The sequence below is a fragment of the Branchiostoma belcheri genome, unplaced genomic scaffold (genome assembly GCF_001625305.1).
Source record: "Branchiostoma belcheri isolate BF01 breed outbred unplaced genomic scaffold, Haploidv18h27 scaffold7, whole genome shotgun sequence".
NCBI lineage: Eukaryota > Metazoa > Chordata > Leptocardii > Amphioxiformes > Branchiostomatidae > Branchiostoma > Branchiostoma belcheri.
In genome coordinates this window covers 2792436-2808636 of record NW_017804353.1, presented here as the reverse complement: position 1 = coordinate 2808636, position 16201 = coordinate 2792436, and the positions used below count along the sequence as shown (strand labels likewise).

Below are 16201 nucleotides of genomic sequence, written 5' to 3'. Positions count from 1 at the left end.
CATTCATTCATTCATTCACTCATTCACTCATTCATTCATTCATTCATTCATTCATTCATTCATTCATTGATCTAAGATGGAAAAGCTAGCTGTTTCCTGCAGAAATAACTTCCATTATAGCGCCCATTTCGCCGCAGAGCCCGGGGTAAGTGTCTGCCCAAACACAGGCTTCCCGTTTGATAAAGCTTCAAATCAGTTCCGTGAGTTCCCCGGGCAGAAGATGCACGACTCCGTGTCTCGAGTCGGATTGAAACCAAATCGAATTTCGCCACGCTCGATTTGCAGACATTTGTAAGAACTAGAGTCAACTTGACAACAGCAATCCCTCTGATCTCCCGTATATTTCTACTCGTCCGCTGTCAAGATAGACGCCTTGAAGGTACATACGTAATCAGTCTGGGCTCAAGAAGTCTTAACTAAAATGAAACTGTCAAACTCTCGTAGAGTGGAACTCAATATTACCAAGGGCAATGATAGCAATGCTTGGAGTTAGATGTGCAAAGGTTTTACATAGACTCCACAAGGCAACCAGACTACACAGTGAAAAAGAGCAAAAAAATAGCACAATGTCCAAGAGAGGTTTTACTACCATGGAGATCATTTGGCTGGAATGCTACCCTTACCTCACTTCACTGGCCAATTACTGACCCTAGTTTCGTAGTATCCATAACGGTGCCACCGGATAATCTGCTTGGAGATTAGGCAGCGACAGTGAAGCGAGGCCCCCTAGCGACATGTCATTAAACTGCATTTCACATCTTGCGTAAGGGTAGCAGATATAGTGCAGCGTTTCTACAAGACTTGGCATATTACAGAATTGAACAATGCGATCACGTACTCTTAGAAATACTCCGAAATATCATAACAAGATACTATATATTTACGATTTTAGCTATATTTTGTATGCCCTGCAGATCAATGGGTTCGTGCGATCATTGAACGATTGTCGTACTAAACGGTCTTAGGACAGTCGTGCCCGTGTCCTGCAAAATTCTGCCCGCTGCCTTCTAAAGGAAGAGGTCGTTTTAGATCCTTGTCGGTTGTTGTTTCTGTCACAGCCTGCTCGAAAACCCACGTCGTCAAAAATCGTAGGACGACCTACGACGAATGTCGTAAATACATCTTGTCACACAGTCGTCATAAGGTCGCTTTCTTGGAATAGCCACGTTTAATGTTTTCTGACTGTATTAGAATTTAGATCCGTGTCCGTGGTTGGTTCTGTCAAAGTCTGCTTGAAAATCCCACCTCATCAAAAATCGTAGGACGACCTCCGACGAATTTATGTGCCCGCGCCGTGTTTTGATTTAAATAAAAAAAAAAGTTTAGAAGTAAGAATGCTCCCTTTGAAACCTGTCTGATGCGAACAGGAAGGAAAGCAGTCATTTCCTGGAGCCATGTCCCCACCTGGGAGTCTCTCCAACATTGGCCTTTCCTACAGCAGCATGACGCCTGCCTTACACTCACCCAGAACCGGCCCGCGGCAACAGGGCCACCTGTCTAACGGCCGGACCGGGTGGGCGGAAAGTGGGGCAAGTCGTTCAGTTTACCATAAATCTCCCGTTCTTTATTACAAAACCCCGGTCTGGCGGGGGAGTGCACGGCCGCTTGTTGTGAATAGCTCGACCTTTTCGTCAACTTTAAGGTCTTCAAAACAAGCACCGCCCGCAGCGCGTGTCTCGGCTTCTCTTCTGGAAAAGTTTCAAAAACTTTCTCCTTCTCCCAACGTTTGTTTATTTTGTCTGAGCGACGGCGCTTACCGTGGCCGTACACATCCGCCTTTCTCTGTCTCAGCTTCGCGCGGGAAAAGTTTCTGGTTGCCCCTGGTTACGAAGCCCCGCCTACCGACGGCGAATCGAGGCGGCCTCGTCGTAAATACGGTCTAAAATTAAACGGGAAGAAACGCACGGCGGGAGCTTCTAAGAAGAGGAGGGCGCCTGATTCCACTTTGCTGTCGTTTCGGGGTTTAATTCGGTCTGATCGTACTCCTGACATGTCTGCCAGGTTTTCACACCGTGTGCTGTGGCTGGCCGCGCTGGTCTGGTTTACCGTGCCGGCTCAGAGTTACCTCCGGACGGGGGGAGCCAGGAAGGTGCGCCGGAGAATGTGCATCGTGGACAGGATTCCCGTCCAGGAGGACTTCAACCTCGCCAAGGTAGGAAGTTGGGATGTTGTTGTTCTAGCACTTGTTCGGTCCGCACACACAGATCATAGATCCCACCGTGGACTGATACCGCTTGTCAGAGTATGGTTTAATATCTGCTTTCTTCAAATACCCTCCAAGCTCGGACGTGCGTCGTTTCCAGAACCGTGTCTGTCTAGGTCTATGCCTGAATGGGTTAAGGTTAGGATCAGGTACAGTTCTGGATAGTCTCCGCGTATCCAAGAACGTAGACTTGCCCCAGACCAGGTTCTTGATACGCGTTCTATGTCTGTATGAGCGAGGCTATGGGTACGGTTCTGTATAATCTCCAAGCTGATCCAGGCTGGGTAAGTATCAAATTGTCCAGGCTGTATCCATTTGCCAGGCAGTTAACATTTGCCACGCGAAGCATTTGTTTGACTCGCGTAAAAAATGATACAGGTACAAAAGAAACCCCGAAAAAAAACCCACCTAAAACAGACATAATCCAAATCCTAAACCTCTGCTTGGAGAGAACTGTCCTGTATACAAACACAGTGCTCTCGCTTGAAATCTTGGGTGCAGGTTTGACACGACTGGGTGAAAGGCCGTCGACAGTCACTCGCACCTTTCTGTGACAACCTCGCGGAAACCTGGGGGTCGTCAGGGCCTCCCTGTGATCATCTTACCAACATGAGGTGTGCCTAATCTCCAAGCAGATCTTTCGGTAGCTGCAAGATAGTATCAAATTGGCAAGACAGTATCCATTTGCCAGGCAGTATCCATTTGCCAGGCAGTTACCATTTATCACCCGAAGGAGTAAATTTGGCTGGCCTTAAAAAAAAGAGACGCCAATACAAAACAGAACTCCTGTTAAAGCGTCTAAGACAGGCAGAAACCTCGGATAGAAAGATGTGCCTGTTACTGATATAATAAGTCCACCTGGTATTACGTAAGCCCACATTTTAGTTGTCATGATGTCTGACATAAGTTGTATGTCTTGGTTTGGTTTACTCTCATAAATCGGTAAAGCGACCCTGGGGAACCTACCCTGGCGCGAGGCCACAAGTCCCCGGCTCTCCCTATAGCCTGGATGCCAGACACCTAACACGCAAGGCCCAGAGTTAACAATCAGGAGGGCCTAACTGAGGGGGCTGTGGTATAATTTTCCTGCGGCATGTAGGCGCTGGAGTCGAGGAATTGGCCTATTTACGCCCTTGAAACAGTCTGGCACCCAGGCTAGGCTCTCCCCCGGCTCTTCAACTTCAGGGCCACACAGACTTACAGTAATGAAATTTGCACCCTGTGTCTAACACAAAGTTAACTGGTACCAGTTTTAAGGGCAAGGCAACAAAGGCTGGGGATGAGTGTGTTAAAATGAAGCATGTCGTCGTTAAGATGACTAAACCATCTTGGCACTTTTACGTGTTAGGTTTTAGAAGCCCATTTCAAGATCATCACTTGGAAATCCCTTTGCATTAGCCATCCCTACACGCGTGTATGTATACACAGAGAGTTCGTCTTTTCGGATTTTAAAAGAAAATGCTAAGCCGTTTTAGTAACCAGGGGCCTTTCAAGTGTTATTTATGGGGTTGAGTATTCATCGTGTCCAATACGGCGTGGGGAGATCCGTATATTCCATTTGGAAGTCACCCAAAGACTGGGTTTAATCACAGTTTATTTATGAGGATGTCGCGAGGCAAGGAGTCACTCTGTTTGACATACTGAAGGTTACGCGTTCTGTGTTAAACATGCAGGACATGTACTGTGAGTTCAGCCCTTGTCACACAGTTGAAAATGACCCGAACTCCTCCCAACCATGGTTCGGAGTAGGTCGGGAGCAAGGTCGGTTGTGGTTGGCTGGTGTTCGGTCAGGTCGGCTACTGCTAGAGTGCGCCAGCCAGTGCTTCAAAATGTTGAAAACATTCGGGTGTGGACGGGAGGTTCAGCCATGGTTGGGTAGTGGTTGGCTGGTGATCGGAAGTAGGTCGGGCGTGGTTAGAAGTGAAATTTGTCTCAAATTTAACTAAAATTCGATTCGATTTTATTCGTATAGAAGGATAGGCATGGCCGGAATCTGGTCAAACTACTTCCAATACATACAGTGTTTACTATATTTTCTAGAACCCACCGGAGTCTGGTAGAGACTAGTAAACTCCTGATCCAAACCACCCGACCCTCCCGCTGGACACTCACTCCCGCTAATTTGTCCAAAATGTCAGCCATAATCCGCCCCGGGATCTCCCGCTACTCTCACTGCTCTGCCCCAAGGACCGGGCGTCGGGTTACGGGAGGGCACAGGCACAGGCTGGGACCGTCTTATCTCTGATGGTCTATCTGTAAGGACCCTTGGGAGAGGCACTTTGCACCTATTACTCATAGGAAATTCAAACTCTACAACTGGATCAATTACGGAGATAACGGATACTAAAACCACTGCTACATTTAACAGTAAATATTAGTAGTAGAGTTTGAATTTCCTGTGAGTATTGCTTACCTGGATGTCTAACATTCATCAACGTTTGCAGTTTTAATTCTTATTTGTTAGGACGTTACAGGACCCACAACACTTGTCGCTGATGATCCATAAGGATTTTAAGGACCATTGGCCCCTTCTTTCCTCACTTGACTCCAGTGAAAGTGAGTAGCCTCTATCAGGCTTCGGAAGAGCCGTAATTGGCCTCATAGACAGATAACATGCCATGGGAGTTGGTCCGCTAAAGGAGTACGGTACATTTGCCGCACGTGCACTACTAGTCTTCCAGCTGCTTGCGAAGCCTGATAGAGGCTAGGTGGAACAGACGTATAGATGATGATCTATCAACATACCTTTCTAGTGACAGCTGTTTCTAAACGACAATTTTGACTTCTCATCATCTCTTAATCTAGCTACTTACATCCATGCTTCTGTATTTCAAGTTATCTATGATGTCTTATCTGTAATATATTGTTTCATCCATTAAAATTCCACACGTTATCCTGTAGGATTGCTCAAAACAAGTCCCACAACTGGCGAGACTCATTTCTGAGCTTTTATCTTAAAACTTTAACGACTGCGGAGCTTACATGTCGAGCGGTCTGTGTGCAACTGTATTACCGCGGTATGTACGTTTGACGCCCGGCTAATCTGTTCTCAATTATTCCGCTACTTTTGTTGATGGTATCTACGGATCGGGGCTGAACTTCGCACCTGTCTTGGATTTCGGCGCTAAATTCTGAGGGATGTCGGGCGGAGACTCTGACAGGTACGAGGATTGGGGGCAAACGGCGAGCCAGGAACCGTGCGACTTTCACCGACCAGAAACACATGGCAAAATCGTGAAAACCAACATGACAAGATCGCTACATGTGCCGTTTGAAAGAAGAAATAAATACAGTTGATGAAATATGTAACCTTTAGTGTCAGGAACAGTAATTTTACCGGCTCGTCTGGTGGGTTGGGGTCCGGGGCGAGGCTGTTTGGGTCCTGTTTCCGCCAGTCTGAGGGAGAGTGAGAACAGATGCGTGGGACAATATCAGAAAGGAGCGCTCCTGACAACTTTGCTTTGGCAATAACTCATACGCACAATCCAAGCAGATCTTTTGGTCGCTGCAAAGACATTGGCAAGGCAATAACCATTTGCCACATTTGGCTGGCGTAACAAAAATATGCCAATACAAAAAAGAAAGCCCGATAGAAAAACAAGTCAAAAGTAAACATATACTGAAATGATAATATTGCACCAAACTTTTCACTTGCACAGTAACGAAGTTTTTCTATTGTTAAGAGTTGACATTGAATCACAGAATCACATGTGCACAGTTCGCCATCTTGAATTTTTATAGTCCTTTATGCGACTTGTAAAAGTTGTGTTTCCGGCCACCTGTAAGAATGTGATAATGTATTACTACTGTTCCCTGAGGGGGGCACATCTGTAGGTTATGAAGAGGTAATTCCATGTTGTACTTGTAACAGGTCGCCCAGCCAGCATGACCTTCACGCTAAATTCACCTCCGACTAGGACTGATGGAAGATGACCTTGAGGTGGGAGAGGGGGCAATACAGAATACATGTCCCTCCCAACAGCACACATAGTAAAATTGGTCTTGCTTTCGCAGCTATATGTATACACACTGTAGGTGAAGCTTGAAACCACTACAATCTTGACAGTGGAGGACAAATTTGGGCTCTAAAGTCCGTCCACCTTCTCAGAATCCGAACTATGTTCGATCTGGGTGATTCGAACCGAACGCGTGTTCCATTTGGGGTCACATGCGGTCATTTAAAATATCTCACATCGCCAGCCCTTGCTCGACAATGTTTCAGAATCTATGAAACATGGCCAACATGTTTGGATCAGCAGTGGGTTTTTGTTTTCTAACTAAGTTTCCTTAACCGTCCGCCATCTTGAATTTTGGGGTCAATAACCTCTTTGATATTAGCAGTAATGGCATGGCGGAATTCGGCCTACCGGGCATGGACATGCATAGAAATTTAAATAGGTGCAAACTACCAGCACATCTTGGCAGCACTTTGCTGTTCCTGAAGTTTATAAACTTGTAGCTGCGCCACTCTAGAAAACTAGACTGATGAAATTGTCATCGATGGGCAATTTGACACGCATGATCGCAGCCTTCAGTGGAAAGGGGCCGAATGATAACCTTTACAATCTTAGACTTTCAGGGTCTTGATTCTATCTTGCAAGAATGTGCGAGGTATGACTTTCAATCAACCCCTGGGGAGCGGGTCAAAGGGCGGTGAAAGTGCTACCTAACCCCATAGCCAATGTAAATCTGGTGATAAATGGCTACCTCGGCAGACTGAAGGCTGAGTTGACGGTTTCCTGTGCAGGTGACGTGAGCCCTGCGCCCCACACGTGTGGGTCATGTGGGACAGGTTCAGACCCTGGCACCCCACTCACCCTTTCCGTCACAGGACATTCGTTCGTGACCCATCGGCAATGTTATATTGTTTCTCCTGAGGATCTCCTATATAGTCCTCCTATATCTGCAGGTGTCATGAGCCCTTACACGTGTGCCTGAAGGTTATGTGGGGGAGGTTTAGACCCTGGTACACCCCCACCCACCTTTCCTCCCACAGCTCATGGGGTCGTGAGGAACAGTCGTGACCCATCTGCAATCTCATATTCTTTATCATGGGATCTCCTATATAGTCCTACATCTGCAGGTAACGCACGTGTAGGTTACTGTATGTGGGGGAGGGTTAGGCCCTAGGACTCCCACCCACCTTTCCCTTCACAGGACATCGGGTCGTGACCCATGCGCAATCTTATATCCTTTCTAAAGATCCCTAGCCTCTACAAGGCTTCAGAGGCTCAGTGGGCAGAATGCAAGTTCGCCAAAGCGACAGATAACATTCCAGGGGAGTTGGTTTTCAGAGCGACAAACTGTACTCCTTTAACGGGCCAACTCCCCTGGAATGTTATCCGTCTGATTTTTGGCCAAACGACCGTTTCTGATCGAACACGTCGAACTCCCTGTTCGAAATATATAGAACAGGAGCAGGGCTTATGGTGTTCTATCAGTTCGATCAGGAACGGTCCATTTCTACTTCTTCCAGCCACCACTGAAGCCTGGTAGAGGCTAAAAGCTCTTTTCTGTGGCCCCATATCTACAATGACATGAGCCCCCACACGTGTAGGTTACACGGGGGCGGGTTAGTGTCTGGTGCCCTCCTCCCACCTTCACCCCACAGGCCACGTGCTACGACCCTTCGTGTGAAGCTTCTAAAGCTATTCTTGACAGGCCTTAGGATAGTCTGGTATACTCTCCAGACAGACGACTAGGTCTCGGCCTAGTTTTCACGTGTTTAAGTGCTTCATTTTGTGCACTGCTATCTTTTTATGATGGCAACAACCTCGCAAATTTAGGAGGAAACTGCCCGGCCAATTTGATACTGTATTGCAGTCACGTAAAGATCGCCCATAAAGATGCTACCAGGATAACTCCATCGTAAATGTCATAGACAGGAAGGGGGGATCTCTAGGAATTCAAAATATCGCTATAAGACTGGTAGTTATGGATTTAAAGACTCGTGTTCCAATTTCATGGACACGTATTTGAAGCCCACGTCTTGCTAGGGTATTTATTAATGAAATATACGAAATCAAGAAACGAACAGAAACCAAACTATCAGAATAAAGAGAGAGCCGGGCGTATTTTCTGCCGAAAATGTTACGAGTACATTGAGGCCACAGGCTCGTCGGCTAAGCGCTTTTCGCGCAATGTGACAGGGGCATTTAATCTGCGAGCAGATCTTTTCGTGGTCACAATTAAGTTAAAATTGACAAACTAGTATCAAATTGGCCAGGCAGTATCCTATATGCCACCCGAGGCGTCATAAAAGAAGTACCAGTAATTGAAAGCAAGATGCCAGCACAAAAAGAAATCTCTAGACGAACGAATAAAAGCACGTCAAAAATAAGTTGGAGCCTAAATCGCTTGAAGAGTACAAGCCCCCCCCCCCTTTCCAAACACCTACAAACGTGTCAAAGATAAGCCTAAGCCGAAACCTCTGCTTGGAGAGTACGGCCTATTGATTTGTGCAATGTGACAGGGGCATTAGCAGCAACTTCCGACGAAAGTAAACTTCGCCTCCCCCGGCTGACCCCGGCAGGCGCCCCGGGACACAGGCACGCTCACACGCCGACTCCAGTTGCTCGGGTCCGGCCAAAGTAAATGTTAAGCACGCTCCTCCGGTCATTGTGTCAGACGACATTCTGGCGCGGGACGGTCGCGGTTACCATAGAGACGGCCCACATCTGGCCGGGTGCGTGTGTCCGGGGCAGGGTGACGGATGGTGGCGAGTTTCCGCGCACCCACACGGCTTCTTATAAGCCTCTACCAGGCACCGCGGATCGCTGGAAAAATAGTAGAAATTGGCCGAAATAAAGGAATAGTATACCAGAGAAGATCCAGGGCCATAGAAGCTCCAATTTGCGACCCGTGGAGCTTCTATGGCCCTGGATCTTCTCTGGTATACTATCCCTTTATTTCGGCCAATTTCTAATATTTTTCCAGCGATCCGCGGTGCCTGGTAGAGGCTATGTGTCCGGGGCAGGGTGACGGATGTTGCCGAGTTTCCGCGCACCCACACGGGTTCTGTCGGCACGTCGCTCCGGGGTTGGGCGGGTGCCATGCGATTTGGGACGCGGAGTAAAAATAAGAGTCTCGGGCACGTTTCAGAGTTTATTAGTGTTGGGGTTTATTTGAGTTCAACCTCTCCGTTATTTGTCTCAATTGAATTCAATCCAGGGCATCATCGCTCCTACGGAGGAACCCCTCCCTTGACTCGCTCCATTCTCGTCTCAGTCTGGCATTCCCGGGCCATTCAGGGCCCACCTAGTTGTCTACCTGTGGCAAAATGACAGGTAGGCGTCCAGGAGAGGAAAAATTGATTATGATTAAAGATACTAAAGATTGATGACGCAATGAACATACAAGTATGATACCTGCTTGGATAGGAGGACAGTTGGTCAGCAAGCAGATGAACATTCTAGCCTCTCGTCTGACGACACTGTCAGCATATATGGTCAATTTCTCCTCCTTTGGCAACCTGAAAAGCCTGTTACAGGTTAAATCGGTTTATTCTCCTAAAGGATGTGTGTCTGACCCCGAGGTCACCTGGAAAACAGGTCAATGTGACATGAAAGCGAAGAGAAGCGTCCTTGGTTTGTTTTCCTACGTTTTTTTTCTTGGGCATTTTCTGCGTCTTCTTAGATTTTTTCTCGCTTCACTGTGAGCTCGCCACATGAAACAATAAATGAATAAAGAAACGCCACAAAAACGCGGCAGTGATCTCTAACCAGTTCTAAGGCATTTTTCAATGACAGATGATATATACAGTAGATGCAGGTTCGTCGTTCCGTCCTAGCCCTAGTCCTTTTCGACAAGTACAACAAACAGTGGATCTGATGTGTAGAAGCCTCTGCTACAATGTATCTGTTACTCTGCTACAATGTGTCTATTATGATGTGTAGAAACGTCTGCTACAGTGTATCTAGTGAACGTCCATATCCAAGAAGGTTAAATACATTTTAAACCTCCTTGCTCTATCTGCTACAATGTGTCTATTCTGAAGTGTGGAAGCAGCTATCTGCTACAATGTGTCTATTCTGGTGTGTGGAAGCATCTATCTGCTACAATGTGTCTTTCCTGATGTGGCTCTTTGTATGTGTCTGTTAGTCTCCTACAATGTATCCAGTGCAAGCCTCGATCTGCTACAATGTGTCTTTTCTAATCCGGATGTCAGAAGGACAATCTTCTTTCGCTCTCATGGGTCAGATGAAAAGCTAAACAGTTACTAAATATAGCTGAAGATAAAAATGTTTTCACAGCCGAACCTGCCTGCCAAACTTTCTCTAATTTTGTCCAGACGGCATTTAAAAAGTTAAAGTCCTTCCCGCACCAGGCTAATCTCCAAGCAGATTTTAGGTAGCTGCAGGGCAGTATCAAATTGACAGGGTGACAGGGCAGTACCCGATAGGCCACCCGTAAAAAGATAATACTACAAAGACGAAAGCCCGATAAAACGAAGCCAAAACGAAGTCGAAGCCAAAATCTCTACTTTGAGACTAGCACCAGACGACATAAGGATAATTTATGGTCTACGTGGTTAAACCTTCCTTGGCATCTTAACTGAATATAAACATTCTCGCAGCCAAACGTCTTTGCCAAACTGTCTAATTTTCTCAAGGCTGGGCAAAATGAATTGATCCCCAAGAAGCCCTTTCGGTAGACCAAGGCAGAATCCAATAGAAAGCACAGTACGATACAACCTTGACTATTGGACGCTGCCTAAATCGGGCTACCGAGTCACGACTACTCTTCATGGAAATATAGTTTTATGTTTACCTATGTAGCAAGTGGCAGGACAGCGTTGGAGGGGCTGGTCACAGTATACAAATGTACATGTATATGAATATTGGTTTATTGTGTTAATATGTTTGAGTAAGAATGGTCAGTGGTTTATTGAGCTAGGCCGTGTGAAGGTAAACATGAAGCGTTTTCTTTACAAATGTGGACTTTATAGTTAGAAATTTGTCTCAACATCTCTATTCTCTGTCCCTTCAGTTCGGCGGAAAGTGGTACGAAATCGCCCGGGTCAGACATCACTCCTTCCGCGGCCATCCCGACTTGGTGTCGATAGGGGGCGCTTTCGTGTTCAACGTCAAGCCCAACGGCAGGGACGCCTCCGTCTCGTACTTCGGAAAACTGTGAGTAAACCATTCATACATCGTCTATTCATTCATAGATTCATTCGTCCGCTCATTATTTATCACCCATTCATTCGTTTGTTCGCTGTACCTCAGCGACACAATGCGGGGCTCCCTCGAAATGCAGATACGATAGTTACTCACAAGAACCAGCTCTAAATACAAAGCTAGATATAGATTTGATTTATTAGATGTATAAAATGTCCATCTTCGTCCAAGGGCTAGCCTGAGTAAGAGTCCATCTTCAAGGACTAGCCTGGTAACTGGACAATACACAATATGCAGAAAACAGAGGTAGCTTTACGTGGGTTACACAAATTTCACAAAGCAGCTAGTATCACCAGTGTCTCACAAGTTGAACTCCGACCGTTTCCCCTTCTGTTTCCAAAGTGACGGTCGGTGTCAGCTGATGATCCCAGGCCGTCTGATGACCACCAGTTACGACCCTCCCGCCAAACTCACCTACAAGTTCGCCGGGTTCAACTACCCGTTCGACGAGGGTAAGAACATGGTGTATTCATATCCATTCAACAGGTACATGTAGCTAGCTGCGTTTTCAATTACTCCAGGTGCGGCCATAGGATTGTAAGACTTGAACCTCTTATACAGGGAAGAAGCCTTACTCTTTTCGATAAGCATGGTGGGTTCTATAACGTGGCCTTCCTCAAACACGGGACCTCCATTTAACGTCCTATTCGAGGAACGTCTAAAACCGAAGTTTGGTACTGATATTTCACCTGAGTGAAGTGAAGAAAAGTGCCTTTCCGTCGGGGCATGTCAGGGGTTTGAACCCACTAGCACTGCATGTGTTCAGAGCCAAATACCATAACCATTACGAAACATGTCGATTTTTTTGTCTTCCCGTAGGTGACCTGTGGATCTTAGACACAGACTACCAGAACTACGCCCTACTCTACAACTGTCTGGTCAGGAACTCGGACGGGACCTGCCGGAGGAACATGAACCTCGCCTGGATACTCAGTAGGTACACTAGCAAACAAAAGACAATGCATCAAGTTATGCTACCTCATTTGTCTCTTACAAAAAAAACTTTGTCGGGAAAGGAAAAAGAAAAAGATCTCGATCCAGCTTAGCTTTAGCTAATCTTCCACTGGTCATGAGAGAGAAAATTACAGACGTTATAAACTGAGGAGGGACGCTAAGTACAAACCATTGGTGTTATGTTATAGTTATTAAGTGATTTGTTGTGAAAATGTGAATTGTTTTACAGGTAGAAAGCCCACCCTCCCAGCGGAGACTCGGAAACGGCTGGACCAGAAGCTGTACACCGTGTGTGTCATTCCGTACAACCGCCTCACCAACACACCACATAACGGTCAGAATAACGCTACTCCTTATAGTCAATATAGCTATAGGCAGTTCTCTAGTCAGAAGACATAAATCATCAGATGGCTATAATATGTAACCATTTTGAAATCACCTATGGCGCCAACAGATGATTAAAGAATAGTTGAATATTGCTGAGGGGTGTTTACTAAAAGTTTATAACTACATCTCTTATCCTCAGGGGATGACTGCTCGCCATCTTTGACGACGTCTACTCGTAAGTAACCGTTAACATTTGTTATAATCATTGATACTATCTGATTCTCTGAACGTATTGTTACCTACTGTAGGTAATCATATGTGGATCCACCTATGTAGGTTTTTCCCCATTTCATTTTGTAAGAATCACCAACATTTTCTATCTCTGTCTATACGCCTCCTAGCGGCCATCCCAACAACTACAGTACACATTCCTTCAACAACAACGACAACGACAGCGGAGCCAACCACAACAACCCTCCTCCCCACAACCCCAGTACCAACAACAACAACAATAGCTACAACAATAACCATGGCACCAACGACTGTTCCGGCTGAAACAACGACAGAACAGACAATAGTAGAAGAAGACAACGATTTAGGAAGCGGGTACCTGTTCTACAGAGTAGAGGACGGTCCGGAGAGTTCCGGGTTCGGGTGTCAGGACCTGGACTGTTCCCTGAGCTGCGCGGGAGGCTACAGGGAGGACGACTACGGCTGTGAGATATGCGCGTGTAAAGATGAAGGTATTTGTAAAATAAGTTTAACCTTCAGCAGGCTAAGTAGCCATTTAGCACCAAATTTGCATTGGTTATGGGGTTAGGCAGCATCAATTATGATCAATAGTTCAATACATGGTTCTGTACAAGTTAGGCTATGTCTGATATCCAGGGTTCGACTGTATATAATTATGTGATGACGATAGGCTGCGTATTTCATTCTTTGTTATAAAAGGGATTTTTGAAATTACCGTCGAAAAGTTGTTTAAATGAAAAGTTCAAGATTGAGCGCGATCTTAGGCGTTGTTGTTGCGGTGAATATTTAGTCATCGCGGTAGCAGTTGACATGTAGGAAACAGGGATTTTTTAAAGTCATTGCAGTAGCTGATATAAAGGATACAGGAATTTTTGCCATTTCTGCAAAACAGATATTAGATGTGCAAAAATTTGTCTAAAACTCTAATAACCAGTGTATCGTCTGCAGTGCCAGTGGAACAGAACAGGCTGTCCCGCCGTCTGCCCACCTTCTGTCAGGAGCTGACCTGTGACCTCCACTGTCCCCATGGTTACCGCACAGACGACTATGACTGTGAGGTCTGCGAGTGCGAACCGCCCGGCACAGGTCAGTGGGGGTCAAACAATTACTTAATAGAAATATTTATGAGGCGTAAAATAGAGACATGAATACCATTATGGAATGCAATATTACTCATGCGATTGTATGGTGAAAATTACCCCGCTATTACACCATGGTTTATGATTCATACATGCATTCCTTGCGAGAACATCCTTGAACACAAGACATACCGGGTCAAAACCCTGTCAATCAAGTGAGACCCAATCTCCGCCCACTCACTTTGGAACCCAAACATACAAACCTAGCACATATTAGCGCGACCCGAAACATTACTTCCGTCCCAAAAGCTAACGCACTTTATGCTGTTCTGTCGCAGACTATGCCGTATCGTTCCGAGCAGCGCAGGCCCAGACGCCGATCTGCCGGCCGCCCGACTGTGAGTGGATGCACTGTGACTGGGGTCTGGACCAGGACGAGTCTGGGTGTGAGGTCTGCCGCTGTAGAGAAGACCCAGGTATGTGATGCTTATGTGCAGTTGTTTTAAGCTTAACGGGGCATTTTTCAACTAGTCAACGCTGCACAAGGCAAATCCTGTAGTTCTTTTTTTTTTTGTAACTGTGCAGTAAGATTTGTCGTACGATCAAATGATTTTGATTTTGTGGGATTTCTAACCAGGCTGTGACTGAACCAACCACCTACTTGGATCTAGGAAAGCCTTTTCGATAACAGAACAGCATGTGTTCATGCGATACATGCACGACTATCCCATGAATGCTCTCAATTGCAATCGATCATGCGACGAATGTGCCCTGAGTTTGTGACGTTTTCTTCCCGCCAGACCGCCGCTGCCGGCGCACGTTCCAGGCGGGCGTCAGCAAGTGTTTCGACGACTTTCAGAGGACGTCACAGCGGAACGTCCATAACGACCCACAGGAGTACTGCAGGTAATTAACTGTCAACTATTCTGGGATTCTCGATAATTCTGTACATATTTTGCTGTTACTTCTTCATACATACCTACCTAGTCCCATGACCGACATTGGTCGTCGGGGGACAAGGCAGACTTTGCAGCAGAGATTGTGCCAGACTGTCCTGTACCGTGGCCAACAAGAACAAAATTTTACACCGCAACTTTTGGTGTTTTACACCGCAACTTTTGGTGTTTTACACCGCAACTTTTGGTGTTTTACACTGCAACTTTTGGTGTTTTACACTGCAACTTTTGCTGTGTTTTACACTGCAACTTTTGCTGTGTGGAAAACTTACACCCCTCTCCTTTTATAATGGACGGTCCCCCTGTCAGGTCAAAGGTGACAACGATGGCATGCAAACTACGTCGACTGAGTTATCCTTTTCGTGCATAAGTTTTTTAGAGGAAAAGCTTGTCTACGTTGTGACGTTAGTTTTTTTCTAAAGGTTTTTCTAGCTTTGGCCTATAGATCGGGATAAATTAAAAAATGTTTCGACCAGGTCCAGTGATTACAAATTATGTTGCTATCTAGTGAATGTTGGTAACGTTTGCACCGCTACGTGTTGATGTCGACGCATGGTATGATAGAAATGATGTCTGTCTGAAGGCGTAAATATGTAATTAGCTTAAACTATCGTGGCATGATGTCATAAACGCTTGCATGCGGCGATATTCGTCTTCCACGTTTCCCCGCCTTTGAGTCACGTGACATTTTCTAGCTAGAGAATTCGGACTCGCAAGGTCGCTAATAATTTGATGAGTAAATATTGGGCTTATGGGAGTCAAATGTGGCACCACTTGGTACTATGAAGCAATAAAGACTTATTTTCAATTATGAAGTGTTGACTCTTGACTCAGGTAAGTTATCGATCATTAGGGAACAATACGAGCGATCGCCATGACGTCACCGTAGGCAAAAAGTGGGTGCCAGTTGGCTGATTTGCCTACCAAGAATTTGCATATGTCTTCAAATAATTTGCATGCGTATAATGTACACAAAAACAGCGATCGCTCGTATACAAATGTAGACACTGTGACTCTCAGGCCGCCGCCATCTTTGTCACCTTTGACCTGACAGGGGGACCGTCCATTATAAAAAGGGGAGGGGTGTAAGTTTTCCACACAGCAAAAGTTGCAGTATAAAACACAGCAAAAGTTGCAGTGTAAAACACCAAAAGTTGCAGTGTAAAACACCAAAAGTTGCAGTGTAAAACACAGAAAAAGTTGCAGTGTAAAACACCCAAAGTTGCAGTGTAAAACACCAAAAGTTGCGGT

The 16201-nt window shown here is 45.9% G+C and overlaps 1 protein-coding gene across 1 annotated transcript; it reads left to right on the top strand.

Annotated features, from left to right (window-relative positions):
• Window positions 1-1938: 1938 nt before the first annotated feature.
• On the top strand, window positions 1939-14904 carry LOC109484546. The gene is made up of 10 exons (XM_019787865.1): window positions 1939-2152; window positions 11192-11334; window positions 11725-11834; window positions 12202-12315; window positions 12566-12670; window positions 12863-12898; window positions 13065-13406; window positions 13864-14001; window positions 14333-14470; window positions 14795-14904. The coding sequence occupies exons 1-10, from the start codon at window positions 1991-1993 to the stop codon at window positions 14902-14904; spliced, it is 1398 nt and encodes a 465-aa protein (XP_019643424.1). The 5' UTR covers window positions 1939-1990.
• Window positions 14905-16201: the final 1297 nt, after the last annotated feature.